The 17,813-nt window shown below is 39.8% G+C and overlaps 3 protein-coding genes and 2 long non-coding RNA genes across 8 annotated transcripts; 2 read left to right on the forward strand and 3 right to left on the reverse strand.

The window, feature by feature from the left end:
- Positions 1–2,140: 2,140 nt before the first annotated feature.
- Positions 2,141–5,949, reverse strand: LOC149922234 (sorbitol dehydrogenase-like). The gene is made up of 8 exons (XM_090162615.1): positions 5,741–5,949; positions 5,639–5,672; positions 5,417–5,581; positions 3,198–3,357; positions 3,018–3,136; positions 2,709–2,950; positions 2,522–2,643; positions 2,141–2,461 (listed from the first exon to the last, which is right to left on the reverse strand). Exons 1-8 carry the CDS (start codon positions 5,795–5,797, stop codon positions 2,299–2,301), a joined length of 1,062 nt encoding a protein of 353 aa, XP_090018741.1. The 5' UTR covers positions 5,798–5,949; the 3' UTR covers positions 2,141–2,298.
- Positions 5,950–9,215: 3,266 nt separating this feature from the next.
- Positions 9,216–10,978, reverse strand: LOC149922235 (sorbitol dehydrogenase-like). Its single transcript, XM_090163242.1, has 8 exons — positions 10,776–10,978; positions 10,682–10,715; positions 10,458–10,622; positions 10,223–10,379; positions 10,045–10,163; positions 9,737–9,978; positions 9,551–9,672; positions 9,216–9,490 (listed from the first exon to the last, which is right to left on the reverse strand). The coding sequence occupies exons 1-8, from the start codon at positions 10,830–10,832 to the stop codon at positions 9,328–9,330; spliced, it is 1,059 nt and encodes a 352-aa protein (XP_090019368.1). The 5' UTR covers positions 10,833–10,978; the 3' UTR covers positions 9,216–9,327.
- A 2,079-nt stretch (positions 10,979–13,057) lies between these two features.
- Positions 13,058–15,374, forward strand: LOC149922236 (uncharacterized). Of its 2 annotated transcripts, XR_016477252.1 has the most exons (4): positions 13,058–13,611; positions 13,844–14,049; positions 14,645–14,708; positions 15,219–15,374. It is a non-coding gene; the product is annotated as an uncharacterized LOC149922236 (long non-coding RNA). The 2 variants fall into 2 exon arrangements; XR_016477251.1 differs by having other exon boundaries at positions 13,058–14,049.
- LOC149922237 (uncharacterized) lies at positions 13,099–14,672 on the reverse strand. 3 transcript variants are annotated; one of them, XR_016477249.1, is made up of 6 exons: positions 14,432–14,672; positions 14,219–14,381; positions 13,854–14,026; positions 13,672–13,750; positions 13,395–13,604; positions 13,100–13,333 (listed from the first exon to the last, which is right to left on the reverse strand). It is a non-coding gene; the product is annotated as an uncharacterized LOC149922237 (long non-coding RNA). The 3 variants fall into 3 exon arrangements; XR_016477250.1 differs by having other exon boundaries at positions 13,099–13,333; positions 13,672–13,773; positions 14,219–14,672; XR_016477248.1 differs by having other exon boundaries at positions 13,101–13,333; positions 14,219–14,672.
- Positions 15,375–15,987: 613 nt separating the features above from the next.
- On the forward strand, positions 15,988–17,736 carry LOC149922238 (zinc transporter ZIP1-like). The gene is made up of 2 exons (XM_090162684.1): positions 15,988–16,263; positions 16,363–17,736. Exon 2 carries the CDS (start codon positions 16,369–16,371, stop codon positions 17,548–17,550), a length of 1,182 nt encoding a protein of 393 aa, XP_090018810.1. The 5' UTR covers positions 15,988–16,263; positions 16,363–16,368; the 3' UTR covers positions 17,551–17,736.
- Positions 17,737–17,813: the final 77 nt, after the last annotated feature.

The following is a 17,813-nucleotide window of genomic DNA, read 5'->3' on the forward strand; positions in this document are numbered from 1 at the left end:
GTAAATATAACAAGATACCCATATATTTCCATTCACACTTAATGGGAACCCAAGAAGAAACGTTTGCCGCTAATGGCGTGACCGAACTAGAGGTACTCTAAGCAGAAATGGGTGTGTTACGTATAGCCGTTATTTTTTAATAAAATCTAAATTTGTCGTTCGTGTCATTTGCGAGCCTTTACGCATTTATAATAATATCGCCTCGAGTTCTATAATCCACAAGGGAATATAGATATTTTTAATCGGTGCAACGGGGAGGGGGGGGGGGCGGAAACACGCGGCCAACCTTGGGAAGGTTTCTATATAAAAGTACCTATTATAACCTTGAAATACCTCCGTATCTCGACCGAAGCGGAATATTTTTCCAGACAACTTAAGACATAGCTAAACTGTTTTTTTTTTCTATTTTATTTTTCGTAAATTAAATCAAGACCCTTTTAGTGTATCGGAGGGGGAACTGATTTCGACAGAGAAGGGGGGAGAGGACTCGGATACAGCGGTGTTGGCACGTGAATTAAAAATTAAGCCCTGGTACCAACGCCCTGTTTAAAAATGATGCTATCGTTCCAACAATTATTTAATGTTGGAATTTTTCGCCAGGATAGAGTTGAGCTATTATTACGTCGCGTATCACGGTTTTGTCTCGAATTTTATGAATTTTTAATGGCCCATTGGGTATTTTGTTTCTTTTTCTCAAATTAAAGGGATTTTTTTAAATACTTTTTTAATTCGTTTTGTGTTATGGGGATATGGGCTACCGTATTTCATTTTTAATTAATATTTTATAAATTTATATTATAGATGATATATATTATATATGTTAACTATACAACATATAATATGTAATATAATATATAATATTATTCATTTATAAAAAAAACAAAAAAAACTAATATATAATATCAAAATATATAATTTAATATAATATAAATCAATATATAATGTAATATAATATAACATATATCAACAATATATAATGCAATATAATATATAATATATATAATATATACAATATATAACGTAATATATAATATATACAATACATAACGCAATATTATATAATAAAAACAATACATAACGTAATATTATATAATATATGCAATACTTAACGTAATATTATATAATATATACAATACATAACGTAATATTATATTATATAATATATACAATACATAACGTAATATTATATTATATAATATATACAATACATAACGTAATATTATATTATATAATATATACAATACATAATGTTATATAATATATAATATTTTTATTGTTAAAACTATTTTTATTGGAATTTAAATATGAGTATAATAAATATTTTTTATACTGAGTAGATTTTGCTTAAAACTATTCTTCTGGCGAATATTTTATTAGTTAGGCCTACTTTAAAACAAATTATCGATACACATGGAAGGGAAGTGAAAAACCTCAGAAAATTGCATCTTTAAGTTTGTCTACTTTTCACTCTTTTTAAAAATTCTTATCACGATCTTAAAAGAAGGGGTTACGTTTAAAAATATGCTGATAGGCCGAACCTAGACCAACAAACATCGAGATAAAAAGCAAAAAGACGCTTTGGAGATAGAGCATCATAAATTCAGGAGATGGTTAAGGGGTCCGGTTTTTCCCCACCAAAAAATCAAGTAGTCCCTTCGAATAATCCCGACTCGGTAGACATATGATTGTGGTGAAAGTGGGATAACTCTCTAATAACACCTCACTTAATTAGTTCATTAAAATATACGAACAATTTTAAAAGGGTATTTCTTAATTATTGAGATACATAAATTGGTCGTAAAGATCCTTTCTAGACCAGAGGTTAAGAAAGGCGAAGAACAGGAATACCATTATCCGGTTGATGGTTGTTGGTGGTCTTTAACCGAAGAAAGTAAAGGTGTTGCGATTAGGTTTAACACACTTTTCAAGGTTACTTTCGTCCTAACCTTGGAACAGGTAGACGATCCCTCGGACCTCTCTTGGGACCCCTGTCTCGTGTAACTATTAACAAAACTATCAAGACATTCCATAGAAAGTAAAAATGATATATGGTCTTTAATCCGGTGATTCCCAGAATTCTTAACCCCCTCAGTAGGCGCTAGCTATCACTTTAAGTCCCGAGAAAGATTTCACCACGTAATATTTTATAAAGTATCAATTTTTTAGTTAAAAATGTGGAACTACATTATGTATATGAAATTGACGCAAAAATAGTACAATTTATCGAAGTTGTAAATTTTAGCAGAACTCTTTAGGTTTGTATGTATCTTCCAACTCTTTCTTTAGTCTTGTTGATGTTTATTTTTTAGAACGACAGTTGATGATGACTTTGATAGCCCCATCAGCGCCCGTTTTGGACGTTTCGAAAGCCTTCAACGTATCCTCCAATTCGTAACGATGAGTCACAAGTGGTCTTACGTCAATCTTCTTACTAGCGATCAGCGACAGAGCTTTTGGATAACTGTACCGAAGAAATTTCTTTAGAAATCTTCGAAAAGTAATTGTTATCCACGTGACTGACCAATTAGCGTAACGAAAGATGCCTCTGATATCCACTTCTCTTACCAGGGCGTTTGTGATTGGTATCGTAACCAATGAAGAGCCCATTCCGACTATGACTACAGTCCCTCCAGACTTCGTAGTCTGCAATTCCAACGCTGGGTTAGAGACAATGTTATTCCTCAATGCTAATTTAAACAAAATTATACCAATATAGCCAGGATTACACTGGGCTCAGCACCACTGCATTCGATAGTAATGTTGGGTCGTTCGCCCAGAGCTTGGACTATGTCATCTATGACGTCTTTTTGTTCGCGTCCACGAACCAACACCGTGTGGTCAGCTCCTAGCTCTTTGGCCACTTTTAGTCTGCTGTCTACCATATCCGTGATACAAACTGACGTGGCACCCATGGCTTTGGCCACCAGTAAATTAACTAGTCCAATAGGCCCTGTAGTAATCAAATATGTTAGGGTAACGCTTTCCCAACAACGTTAAATGGAAATTATGTAACGCACCCGCTCCACAGATCAGAACTTTACTTCCAACGGTGACACCCGCTCGTTGACAACTGTGAACACCTACGGATAGTGGTTCTAATAAGGCCCCCTCTTCGAAAGAGACATTGTCGGGTAACCTTGCGAAAATCAGATAATTCATATTCGGTACTTGAAAAAATCTAATGTATAATTATTTACTTGTAACAAAAATCTGCGGCGTGGACGTAATATCGACACAGATTGCCGTCATCTGGAGGAGTGGCGCAGAAGAAAATGTCCTGACAGAGATTGTACCGTCCTGCTTTGCAGAACTCACAAAATCTGCATGGTACTCCTGGTTCAACAGCTACTCTGTCACCTGTTTGGTTTGAAATTGCGGTTAATCTCTTCACTGAAAACTTCCATAAAAACTTGTTGAGGTTAACGGTAATAGTTAGTGTAGGGAGCTGTTGGCTCGATCACGTGGCATGCAGGGCTTGCCACCACCCTCCTACGCAGTGTAACCCGGCCACCTGAATTAAAAGGCTTCAAAAGTCGCTTGATGACTTAGGCCTAGGGTGGTGCCGTGGGTATTAGCCTAGCTGATTATTATTATTATTATTAAAACATCATAAGTAACATAGAAAAAAATATGAAACTGAACAATTTCGGTTAAAAGATAAGATATATAATCAGCTAGGCACGAAAGGCACCACCTTAGGCTAAAGCGACTTTTTATGCCTTAAACAGGTGGCCGGGTAGTAATTGCGTAATCGGAAAAGTCGGAACGGGAACTCGTCATATCTTAATCCCTTCGTTCAGGCTATCAGTGGCGGATACAGTGGGGGGGGGGGGGGGCTAAAAGACATCTTGAGCTATGGTTTCAGTGGCGTAAATAGCGCCCCTAAAATCGGTGGTATTTAAAAGGGCCCCCCGAGTCGTTTTTCGCGGGGGGGGGCGAAGTTCCTAGTTACGCCACTGTATGGTTTTGTCACATGGAAAAATTAATAGCTTTGCTTAGGGACGATTTTCTCCAGTAATATTCCTATGCACACGCGGTGGCTTCCGAATGTTTCGAATTTGGCGAATTTCAACCCCATTTTTGATACAAACGGAAATTGGATGTCGCGCCATCTATGGTCTTTCGGCTAAACTACGCGGTGTGACAGTATTCTAATTGTTGCCTTTTTCATAATTAACATTTAATTTATAATATAGAGAAACACGTGCCGTAAACCGCGAGGGTTTGTTTGTATCATCATTTCCGATTGCCGCGACTTGCCGCTAGGTGGCGAGGGGAAAAGGTATTTTTCTTTTCAAAGGAAGAAAATCGTCTCTAAGCAAAACTATTAATTGGTCCATGGTTGTCATAATAATCATCAAGTCACGTCCAAAGCTTAAGCGTCAAGGGGGGGCGCGCGCCCCCCCCCATATGTATCCGCCACTGCAGGCTAGTGTGCTGGCGATAAATAAGAGTAAAAACGCATTTAGATATAAAATTCTAAACAACTACCTGCAGAAACCAAGTTATTGTTTTGTGAAGCCTGGAAATTGTCGGCTTATGTATAAGAAATGTACGAGAGTCAAACTGTAAAATACTATTAATTAATTAATAATATATAAATAGTTACCAAATGTTACAAAGCATGGCTACTAAGTAAATTCTCTAGAAGAGAGAATATAAAAGATGTAACTGGTTAGGTCGCACTCCGTAACCAAGAGGGATACTCCAGTGTCCCGACGTCCATTATATAGCAGGCCCCTCGGATGACGCTACCGGTCTCCAACCTAATTGGCTGGAGAAGAAAGCCCGCCAAGAAATCTTTGTGGACTCATAGTAAGCGTCACCTGTAACTTTACCCCGCTCTTATCCCTTCGGGTCACAAGTCGCAACTTTCGGAGAATTCCGATGGTGGACGACGCGAGCGCGGATGAGTCATCCCTACCTTCCCCAGCAGCGATGGCCCAAAACAACGAGATAACTCTCTGAAGTAAAGGGAAAGGCTGTTAGGGACAAAGCCTACATTTGCGGATGCAAATGCGGGCTTTACAGTTTATAATAATCAGTATGAAGTTCCGATTTTCTGAAGATTTGATTGATCCTTCAAATGCGCTGCAATTTTACGGGCTCCGTTACCTGACCATCTTGCGGAAAGTTCTTAGTACTTAGGCACGAAATGATTTACATGATCATTCGCGAAACAGAATAGGTAGTGTCACACTTACACGGAGACTACCGGAGGTGTAACACACCGATTTTGTTCAAACTCGGGGGTTAAGTAGGCCTTAATGAATCATGAAAATTCCGAAAAGGAAAAGTTTCAACGGGCATTAGTTTTGCCATGGCAACCGAAAATGTTTTTGACAACACAAAATGGAAAATTCCTTACCTTGTTAGTCATGTTACTTATAATAATATTAATGCCAGAAACTCGTACCTTTCTTCAAGTGGGTAACACCCTCGCCTAGTTCGATGACGGTTCCACTGGACTCGTGTCCAAGTACCATGGGCTTCCTAACAATGAAATCTCCAATCCCGCCGCTGACCCAGTAGTGAACGTCGGATCCACAGATACCCACGCATTCCATAGCCAGTAGGACCTCTATGACCATAAAATGTTTTAAAACTCATTTCCGACCTACTTTATACAGATACGTACGATTTTTAGCTGGCTTTGGAACGGGCCTATTTTCCTACGATTTTTAATAGATTTAAAGTTTAGTTAGTTCAATTGATAGGATAATTTAAACGAAATTCTTACTAATCGAAGGTCACCCTTAGAGACCAGAACAGCAGTCAGATTATCCGCGAGACCCATAGTACTTGTAAGTTAGAAATAGCAATTTGGATTTAACGTTGTGATCCTCAAAGCGGCAGCTGCTACACTGTTGTGGGGAAAATGAGACGAGGTTCGCCGGAGCCGAGCGGTTATATTCCAGCTGATACGGCAGCCGATGCGCCCTTGAAAATGGAGGGGCCCCCCGGACTGTAACAAACAGATTGCGTTTGTGTAAAAAAGCTCGTACGATTCGCTTCAGACTGAAAACACGATAAATATCGAGCGATAAAAGGTTGAGATCTTGGACGGTTTTCTTCGATTGTCTAATTTTGAGCTAAGTCCTTGACAAAATGTTGGCCAATGGCCAATTGTAAGCTTAAGTCGCGTCTATGGTTCATTATGCTAATGGGGCTCAAATTCAGTCTGACTATATGCATTTCTTACCTCGCGTTATTGGCCTTTATGATTTAGGCGCGTTCAGACAGTTCAGTGACGCTCAACGGAGGGGAAATTGTTAATTAACCGTTGATCTCCGTTTGCAATCGTGACGCCACGTCTGTTGAACGCTTTTTTACGATTGTTGTAAATTTTATAAAATATCGTCTGTCGTGTCGTCTGCAACTAGCCTTCCCGCGTGCTGTGACGTCACGATTGCGTTTATCAACAAAATAAGCGGCTCTTCCAGCCGCTTATTTCGTTGACGCTCCGTTTGCAAACGTGACGTCAATGCCGGAAGTGAAAAAAGTCGTACAGTAGCGAATGCGCATCCAACGGTCCAACCGTTTGCTGTTACTGAACGCGGCCTTAGACTATTCTAACTACACGCATACATTATGTTATATTAAGTAACATAAATACTCGTAAGTATGCCTAGAGCTGTATAATATTTCCATAGAAAAATTATAATGGAGCTTGTTTCACACGAAGCATACAATTAGTGGACCGTAAATGCGAAATTCTGTATTAATTGCGCTATTGAAAAAGTTACCATGGAAACGAAATCTCGTGATAGCGATCGAGGCTAAACAAACACAAGGAGAACGCAGCTAGCCTTTAAACACGCTAACGCAGTGTTGTGTACAAATTTCATTGGACGAACCTTTACGCTGCACGTTTTACGGAAAGGGGAAGTAAATTTCTGAATTTCCCTCTTCCGAAGGCAGCAGGCGCTAAAGCGTCTAGCCAATGAAAACTGTACGCAAGAAAATGCACGACTTTTGAGGGGTTGCGATCTCCTTGTGTGGGGTGTTGTGTTTATTGCTCCTAGGTTAAAGCCAGATACGCGACAGGAAATCAAATTCCGTTTTATTAACATCCGTTTCTCATCTACAGGGCCGTGTTAGTAGATTTCCGGGCCATAGGCATGGTCTTCAAACTGGGCCCTTATATTTTTGTTTTCTGGGTATAGGTATGAATAATAGTAGTAATACTTTAATATACATTTTTTTTAAATAATTTCAACAATTTTAATCTTACTATATGATATATAAAAATACGTTAAAATAGTATACTAAACCTACGTATTGAAACTTGTAATCATTATAAAAATAATATAAATAATAAAAAATTTAAACTTTAAAATAATTCATTTAAACTTTTGGTTCAACAAATTGGTCAATTATATTGTCATAATTTATGGAATTGTAAAACATTTCTGATTTGTGACTGACGGACGGACAATATCTGTGGATAAATTAGGCGGATTTGCATCTCTTTGGTATTTAGTTCATTAAGGAAGTACTTACGCACGTAATGGATTTTATGAATGAGATTCGAACCCGGGTCTCTGTAGGACCATCGATAACGCGTTTACCAACTGCGCAACTTTAAGCGTGCTAAAGGTTGATTAGTTTCAAAACTATAAACAATGGTATGGTAAATCCCGGACCCAACTACAAGTGACCAAACTTTAATCGTTGATACTGGAAAATCCGTTGGCGCTAGGGAAAAGTGCCCGTGGACAATTTTGCTCCTTTAATTAAGCTTAACAATAAATTGCAATTTCACGGAAATCCGTAGAAAGCCAAATCCCATTGAAAGTGTGCCATGTCCTTTACGGGCCCCAATTTTCATGGTTTTATATTTTGGCCTAAAAATCTACATACAGTTCCTTAATTTAAGTCCGATTTTCATGAAAGTTATATTTTTGAATAACTGTAGTTTACATATAACCTATAGTTGCAAATACGTTCCTTAATTTTAATTCTAAGTAAGGTTTTTTGTCCAGCGTATACGGACCCCCGCAATTTCCAACATTGTAAATCCGCGTGTTTATAGAGGTTTACGCGCCCGTTTCCCTCTGGCGTTTTTCAAGGCCGTTCAGAGTGCGCCGCGCTTTCAACGTATGACCAGAAGTAAAAATTAAGTATGACACTGATCGAACTAGTCTTTGTCGTATAACCAGAAGAAATAAGTGTGACACTCAACGGCTGACTAGTAGTAACAAATAAGTGTGATCAGAAGTAAAAAATAAGAGTGACACTGACCAAAGGAATCTTCGATGCTTTCAAAGTATGACTATAAGTAACAAATAAGTGTAAATACAATTATGTGTGACCGTGGATATATATTGGTTGTGATACCCCTCCGCCAGCTAAACTGTAAACACCGACGCGTTTGACGTCAAAACATCAGAGATGGTTTTTTTGATGAGCATATCGACGTCAAATCGGAAACGCGAAACACCGTACAGTAACAAAATGTTGGCATCGATTACTCATCGATGTTTTTGATGAGCGTTGCTGAACGCATAAATTTATAGCATACTTATGAGATCCTGCCTGATCCGTTTTACAAGGGTGGCCTTTGTATTTTTATTTTTTATTTTTTTTTAAAAACGAACAAATGGTGTCAGCCAGAGGCCTCAGACACCAAAACACGGTCTTTGTATTAAAAAAAACGTTTTTACATGATGTTTCAAATTACTCGATTCTTTTGCAGGACGCGTACAAATTTAGCTTTCCTCCTTTAACCGCCATACTCCGTTTCATCCAACCAAGGACCGGAGCCTAGACCACCCTCCGATGGGCGGAAGTATTGGCGGATGAGTGAGGGGGCAATAAAGAGGGTAAAGAAAGGCACGAAAAAATAAATGAATAATCTAGCATCACGAAATTTCTGCAATATATGTTTCAATAGAGAACTCTTTAATTTGTTTGGAATTAAGGCTTTAAGCAAAAAAACGAAACTTTGCGAAACGTATGCGGTTTAGTGTGATAATGGTACGATGGTCTACTCTCTTAATGCTTCCAATCTATTTTCCGTATTGATGTTGGTCGTTATCCAGCTAAAAACGCAATAGTCTTAAGAAGCGTTAAGACCTAAACGATCCCGCGGACCTCTATCAAAGTATAACAATATGTCAGCTTTAATCCGGCGATTTCTAGAATATTTAACCACTCAGCAGGTGCTAGTTGGGCGCTTACCTATTATCAAGTCCCGAGAAAGAAGCAACGACTTCATTTTTTAGTTAAAATGTGGAACTACATTTTATTATACATGAAAACGGTGCAAAAATTGATGTTAAAATTTTAAACGAGATTTTTAGCTTTTATATGTCTTGTTGGTGTTTATTTTTTAGAACGACAGTTGATGATGACTTTGATAGCCCCATCAGCGCCCGTTTTGGACATTTCGAAAGCCTTCAACGTATCCTCCAATTCGTAACGATGAGTCACCAGTGGTCTTACGTCAATCTTCTTACTAGCGATCAGCGACAGAGCCTTTGGATAACTGCACGAAATAAATTTCTTTAGAAATCTTCGAAATGTAATTGCTATCCTCTTAACTGACCAATTAGTGTAACGAAAGATGCCTCTGATATCCACTTCTCTTACCAGGGCGTTTGTGATAGGTATAGTCATAATTGAAGAACCCATTCCGACAATGACTACAGTCCCTCCAGACTTCGTAGTCTGTAATTCCAACGCTGGTTAGAGACAATGTTAGTTCTAAATGCTAATTTAAACAAAATAATACCAATATAGCCAGGGTTATACTGGGCTCGGCACCACTGCATTCGATAGTAATGTTGGGTCGTTCGCCCAGAGCTTTGACTATGTCATCTATGACGTCTTTTTGCTCGCGTCCACGAACCAACACTGTGTGGTCAGCTCCTAGCTCTTTGGCCACTTTTAGTCTGCTTTCCACCATATCCGTGATACACACGGACGTGGCACCCATGGATTTGGCCACCAGCAAATTTACTAGTCCAATAGCCCCTGTTGTTACGAAATATTTTAGCGTAAACGTTTCGCGCAACGTCAAATATAAATAACGTAACTCACCAGCCCCGCAAATCAGAACTTTACTTCCAACAGTGACACCTGCTCGTTGACAACTGTGAATACCTACGGCAAGTGGTTCTAATAAAGCACCCTCTTCGAACGAGATTTCCTCAGGTAACCTTTGGAAAATTAGTGTTAGTATTCGTTACTTGCGAAAATCTAACGCGCGAGTATTTACTTGTAACAAAAATCAGCGGTGTGGACGTAGTACCGACACAGACTGCCGTCATCAGGATTGGTGGCGTTTGAAACTTCCTCACAGAGATTGTACCGTCCTGATTTACAAGATTCACAAAATTTGCATGACATTCCTGGCTCGATCGCCACTCTGTCACCTGTTTGATTTTAAATTACTGATAAACTCCTCCGTTGAAAATACCATAAATTATTAATTATTCTTAGAAACTCCGTACCTTCCTTCAAGTGGGTAACACCCTCGCCTACCTCGATGACAGTTCCACTGGACTCGTGCCCAAGTACCATGGGCTTCCTAACTACGAAGTCCGCAACTCTGCCGTTCACCCAGAAGTGAATGTCTGATCCGCAGATACCCACGCATTCCACGGCCAGAAGAACCTCTATTATACCAATAAAAACATTTTAATTAATTTTCCATCATCTTTATACAGATACGTACGATTTTTTGCAGGTTTAGGAATAGGTCTAGTTTCCTGCAAATTTAAATAGACTTAATTTTAATTGATATATGATCATTTATTTAAAGTTCTTACTAATCGAAGTTCACCCTTGGAGACCAAAACAGCTGACAGGTTATCCGCGTGAGCCATTGCGGGCTGAAATGAGAAATATCACCGATTTCTGCTGTACTGTGGTCGGATAAATGAAACGAATGTCTTCCCGAGACTGACGGTTATATTTCAGCTGATACGGGAATAGACGAGACCTTGAAAATTCTAGGGGCTTCCTGGATTGTTAGAACTCGTACGATTCGATTAGGACACAAAACGCGATAAATATTGAGTGATAAAAGAGATTTCAGACGATTCTCTTTGATTATCTAATTACACAAATTATAGTCTAAGTCTTTATGAAACGTTGGTCATTGGTCAATTGGAGTATCCAGTGGCGTCAAAAAGGCAATCTACCCATGCAAATCATTTTAATGGTTGAGATAAACTTATCTTAGTTTATATTTTGTGGTAGTAAACTCTCCGACTATACACATTTGGTTCCTCCTCCTTTTATGGTTAGGTTCATTGTAAATACATGCATATATTCTGTTTGATTTATCTTACATGGGTGGTCTTGGTATAAAAATTAATTTATACAGGCTGTTTCAAATGGTTCGATTAGGTCATTTTTCTTACAACGTACATAGTCTAGAACAAAGAACTGTTATGTGGATATATTTTCCATAAAGATCTATTTAATTTGATTTACTTTATTGCCTTTAGACTAAAGCATGAACCTTCAGGGAACGTGATGCTTCCAAACTATTTTACGGGTTGATGCTGGTCGTTAACCAGCTAAAAAGTCACAGACTTAGTGTAGATAATCTCCTGAATCTTTCTTGGAACACCTGTCTCGTTTAACTATTAATATATATAGGCTTTAATCCGACGATTCCCAGAACGGTTCACCCCTCAGTAGTAGTTACTTTCGTAGTTTATCTATATAACCTAATCCGAGAAAGATTTAACACCGTAATATATTTATGAAGTATCAAATCTTTAGGTAAAATGTGTGACGGCAAAATGGTATGTACAATTTGTTCTTAAGCTACAAGTTTTGTGGGAGGTTTCATGTATCTACTCGGACTTAAATGTTTATTTTTTGGATCAACAGTTGATGATGACTTTGATGGCCCCATCAGCGCCCGTTTTGTACTGTGACATCTGTCCGTTGACAACTGTGACATCTGTCCGTTGACAACTGTGACATCTGTCCGTTGACAACTGTGACATCTGTCCGTTGACAACTGTGACATCTGTCCGTTGACAACTGTGACATCTGTCCGTTGACAACTGTGACATCTGTCCGTTGACAACTGTGACATCTGTCCGTTGACAACTGTGACATCTGTCCGTTGACAACTGTGACATCTGTCCGTTGACAACTGTGACATCTGTCCGTTGACAACTGTGACCTCTGTCCGTTGGCAACTGTGACCTCTGTCCGTTGGCAACTGTGACCTCTGTCCGTTGGCAACTGTGACCTCTGTCCGTTGGCAACTGTGACCTCTGTCCGTTGGCAACTGTGACCTCTGTTCGTTGGCAACTGTGACCTCTGTTCGTTGGCAACTGTGACCTCTGTTCGTTGGCAACTGTGACCTCTGTTCGTTGGCAACTGTGACCTCTGTTCGTTGGCAACTGTGACCTCTGTTCGTTGGCAACTGTGACCTCTGTTCGTTGGCAACTGTGACCTCTGTTCGTTGGCAACTGTGACCTCTGTTCGTTGGCAACTGTGACCTCTGTCCGTTGGAAACTGTGACCTCTGTCCGTTGGAAACTGTGACCTCTGTTCGTTGGCAACTGTGACCTCTGTTCGTTGGCAACTGTGACCTCTGTTCGTTGGCAACTGTGACCTCTGTTCGTTGGCAACTGTGACCTCTGTTCGTTGGCAACTGTGACCTCTGTTCGTTGGCAACTGTGACATCTGTCCGTTGGCAACTGTGACATCTGTCCGTTGGCAACTGTGACATCTGTCCGTTGGCAACTGTGACCTCTGTCCGTTGGCAACTGTGACCTCTGTCCGTTGGCAACTGTGACCTCTGTCCGTTGGCAACTGTGACCTCTGTTCGTTGGCAACTGTGACCTCTGTTCGTTGGCAACTGTGACCTCTGTTCGTTGGCCACTGTGACCTCTGTTCGTTGGCAACTGTGACCTCTGTCCGTTGGCAACTGTGACCTCTGTCCGTTGGCAACTGTGACCTCTGTTCGTTGTCCACTGTGACCTCTGTTCGTTGGCAACTGTGACCTCTGTTCGTTGGCAACTGTGACCTCTGTTCGTTGGCAACTGTGACCTCTGTTCGTTGGCAACTGTGACCTCTGTCCGTTGGCAACTGTGACCTCTGTTCGTTGGCAACTGTGACCTCTGTTCGTTGGCAACTGTGACCTCTGTTCGTTGGCCACTGTGACCTCTGTTCGTTGGCCACTGTGACCTCTGTTCGTTGGCCACTGTGACCTCTGTTCGTTGGCAACTGTGACCTCTGTTCGTTGGCAACTGTGACCTCTGTTCGTTGGCAACTGTGACATCTGTCCGTTGACAACTGTGAACACCTACGGAGAGTGGTTGCTGTGGTTCTAATAAGACTCCCACTCGTCTGGTAACCTTGGGAAAATCAGATACTTTGTAATTGGTACTGGCAGAAATCCAATTCTTAAATATTTACTTGTAATAAAAACCAATAATATCGGCACCAATTACCGTCATTCGGGGGGTGATGCAGAAATAATAGACACGAAAAGTTAATAAGAACCATCTATGGCCTGCATTGCAACGAGTGATCCCTCTTCGCAGAAATAATGGTCTTGACAGATATTGTACCGTCCTGCTTTGCAGAACTCGCATAGTACTCCTGGTTCAATCGCTACTCTGTCACCTGTTTGGTAAGTATCATAATAGATAAAGTGTGACCATAAACAAATTATCACCGAACTGATTTTCACCGTTATTGCGCAATCAAAGAATAGTTTAGCACAGAGCCCCCAGCGGTAAAATATGCCCGAGGTGAAAACATGGACACTGCTGTTAGTGTTGAAAAATGATTGCTTTAGAAAATTAGTATTAAAACAATCATATTTATTGGTATTACGTTACTTATGATAATATTAATCTCAGAAACTCGTACCTTTCTTTGAGTGGGTAACACCATCGGCTTCTTTGATGACAGTTCCACTGGAATCGTGTCGATGTAGCATGGGCAATCCAACAACGAAGTCCGCCACTCTGCCGTTCACCCAGAAGTGAATGTCGGACCCTCAGACACCCACGCATTCCATAGCCAAGAACTGATTGGCATGGCTAGAAGCGAAAATATAAATATTGTAATACATTTTCGACCATTTTATAAAGATACGTACGAGTTTCTGCTCGCTTAGGAATGGGTACATACCCATTCCTAAGCGAGCAGAAACTCGTACGTATCCTGCGATTTTTAATAGATTTAAAATTTAGTTTGTTCAATCGATAGGATTATTTAAAATAAATTCTTACTAATCAGCCAGAACAGCCGAAAGGTTATCCTCGAGAGCCATTTGATATTATCACCAATTGTATGAAGTCTATGGGTTTAAAATTGTGGTCGGAACAATGGGAGGATTGTTCTCCCGTGGTTGACATTTCAGTTGACACGGGAACAGATGTGGCCTTCAAAATTCTACTCCATTGTTAGACTCTCATATATTAAGATAATATAGAACTCCGTACCCTAGATTCGAATTCTGAGAGCTTTCTGATTGACGGATTTGTAACGAAGGGTTTACCCACTTCCGACAACTGGCCTTCGAAAAATCAGCCTCCATCGGTCGCTGCCATATTCCTATCAATAATTGATAGGCTATCATGGCCAACTCTGATGACAGTTGGCCGTGGTTTTATCTGTAGTTAATTACCATGTTAACTATGGACCTAATTTTTCAGGCAGGAAGCGGCTAAACGCTATTTACTACACGCAAGGCAGTTATGTCAAATTTAATATATTTTAGTAAGTTTTCAAGTATATATATTTTGATAAAATACGCGAAAAAGTAGATTAGTCCATAATTAAAAGGGATAATATATCTAAATCCTAAACAAATTTGAAGAAATTAAAAAACTTACTAATAACTCGTACCGATAGGTCTTCGAGCGAATCTCGGATCAAATAGATCTTCGAGTAATAAACTACATAAAAACTAAATAAAATAGCCAGAAATTCCAACGGTAGACCGGTTTCGTTCTATTTGGAACTCATCAGTACCGTGCGGGAAATCTGGCTGGCGACTATTATATCGAAAAGAGAAACTAAGCCTAAACATTAAAAATTTCAAAACGCGTTGCATAGCAACGGAAAGCCGAAAAGGGGGGAGTGTGGTGGTACGAGTTATTAGTAAGTTTTTTAATTTCTTCAAATTTGTTTAGGATTTAGATATATTATCCCTTTTAATTATGGACTAATCTTCATATATATTTTGATACAATACCTACCTTTATTTCATAAATTTTAATTTTTTAGCCCCCGGTTGACGTTCATATTATCTTTGGTGAAAGTACGATTCGTTTAAGAATCAAAACCACGATAAATATCGAGAAGGAAAAAGTTGAAACTTTGGAAATTTTCTAATATTTTCCAATTTTCTGGTAAGTTTTTTAATTGTAAGTCCTGTTTATTTAGCTTACTGCCCACATTGACCATGACTATGGCCGGGTCAATCGGCCAGTATGCTAATGCATCTAGTTTTAAACGTTGCGATATTTTAATCTTATCTTCAATATTTGAAAATAGTATTCAGCTCATCTACATTTCTACAGTCGTATATGGCTGTAACCTCACATATACATCCTTCCTGTACCCTCTTACATGGGTGGTCTTAGTATAAAGAAAAAAACACATTGTAGATAGCGCTACTTCTAAACAATGCGGGGCGAAATGATTGTAGACGCGCTGACAAATTACAATATGATACGTCTACTTATTAACATATGGAAAGTTATTAAACGTGTATAGCTCGAGTAAAGTCTGCTGTTTTATGTTAAAATATCACGTTGATCTACTTTTTTAATGCGAAACCTCTCTTACAGATTTTATGTAAGAGTTATGCAACATGCCGAAATTTCTCAATAATTTTACGGACTCGATAAATTTACGATATATTATGAAAAATATCGGTTACGTCATTCATTTGTGATGACGTAAAGGGAATATTTTTTTAAAAATTAAAAAAATATAATTTATCGCAAAATTTAAACGCGATTAAAAAACACTTGGCTGTGATCCTATAGTTCCTTAGACCGCGCTCGCGATTGTAGACATATTAGTTCGCAAGCTATTTTAGTATATGAGAAATTCGTCGCGCAGACTTCGGAACAGTGTTGGCAAAGTTCCCATAAAGTTTCGGTGTTCCGTTTCCAGCCTCCTTCCGAATCGATCAAAGCGATATAACGAATTGTACGTTGCTGTGGGGAGTCCAAATCAGTCGTACTAAAAACAGTCTATTCAACTTAGCTTATCGTTCGACTCCTTGCATTGTTTATCGCTGAACTCTCGACCGCCTTAATCGGTAAATATCTATAATATCTTGGTTAACACGTGGCATATCTATCTATATATATATTCATAAATTAACCTCCCCAACTTTTCTTAATTAATGACGCGGCAGGAAGAAATGGAAAGTTACGGTCTGGTGTCGCGCACCGTGGCCTTGGTGGTCCTGCTCATCGGAACTTTCGTGGCCGGCACTTTCCCGTTATTCGTACTGAAGAAATTGAAAGACAAGAAAAGCAAACAACAAAAAGAAAAAGGTGGTAAAGAAGACACGGAACCAATCTCTGGCAGCAAAGTTATCTCCTTCTTGATGTGTTTCGGAGGTGGCGTCTTGTTCTCGACCTGTTTCGTCCATCTACTACCGGAAGTTCGCGAGAGTTTCAATTCTTACAAGAATTACAATGGTAGTCGCGAAGAAGGCGACGACGGTGGAGGTGAAGAACACGAGTTTCCGCTACCCGAGTTTCTGATATGCGCCGGTTTCTTGTTGGTCTATTTCGTAGAGGAGATTCTGCACGCCGCTCTCGGTCATTACCACGGACCCAAGGAAGTTCCCGAAAGTCACGGTCACTCGCATTCCCCCGTTGTGTTGACGTGTTATAGCCGAGACACGGAGTTGACCGCGTCAGGACGGAAAGCGTCGAATGGCGAAGCCAAATACGGCAGTACCGACAACCACTCCGTACCACCCGCCGCTTCTCCTTTGCATCAGGATCAAGGTGGCAACTTCGAACCGGACACGATGGCTCTCGAGAAAAAGGAAGTGATTGAAACCTCTTTTAGCAACCAGGAACGAGGTACGGTGGCTCACGGTCACAGTCACGGACTGAGTCCGACTGGCGAAGCTGTGAAAATATCTTTGGGTGGATTACTAATCGTGGTGGCTCTCTCCTTCCATTCCGTCTTCGAAGGTCTGGCAATCGGCCTGCAAAACTCGAATAGGGACGTTTGGACAATGCTGATCGCGGTGGCTATTCATAAATTTGTCATTGCCTTCGTGGTTGGTATGGAAGTGTGTGCGGAGGGTACTCGCGTCGCGGTGCTAGTAACTTACATGGTGGTTTTCGCCTTCATGTCGCCGATTGGTATCGTCGTAGGGATGCTATCTCAAATGTCTTTGGTTGGGACGTGGGACATTGTCATCGGTTATATGAACGCTTTGGCGACGGGGACGCTACTTTACGTCACATTCTTCGAAGTTTTACAACGGGAAAAGAATTCCCGGCTTTTGGGTATTTACCAGTTCGTAGCCGTCACCGTCGGCTTCGCTTTCATGACAGTGGTGAGTTACTATTCGGAGTAACATTATCTTTTAATTTTTAAAGTTGACATTTCGAGCTGCTACAATGTTCCACTATTTTATATATGTTTATCGTGTAATTTTTTGAGTCGACTATATGTTATATACAGGAATTATTTTTTAATCTCAAGATTGTGGATTGTAATATATTCACAAAGCGATAAAATAAAAATTTATATTTCTATTACATTTATTATTTAGTTGCGTATTTTTATACCCGACACAAAATTGAGGGTCAAATCTAGCGTCGAAATATTTTGTCACGT

Source organism: Leiobunum rupestre, chromosome 11, assembly GCF_980474605.1.
Source record: "Leiobunum rupestre chromosome 11, qqLeiRupe1.1.hap1, whole genome shotgun sequence".
NCBI lineage: Eukaryota > Metazoa > Arthropoda > Arachnida > Opiliones > Sclerosomatidae > Leiobunum > Leiobunum rupestre.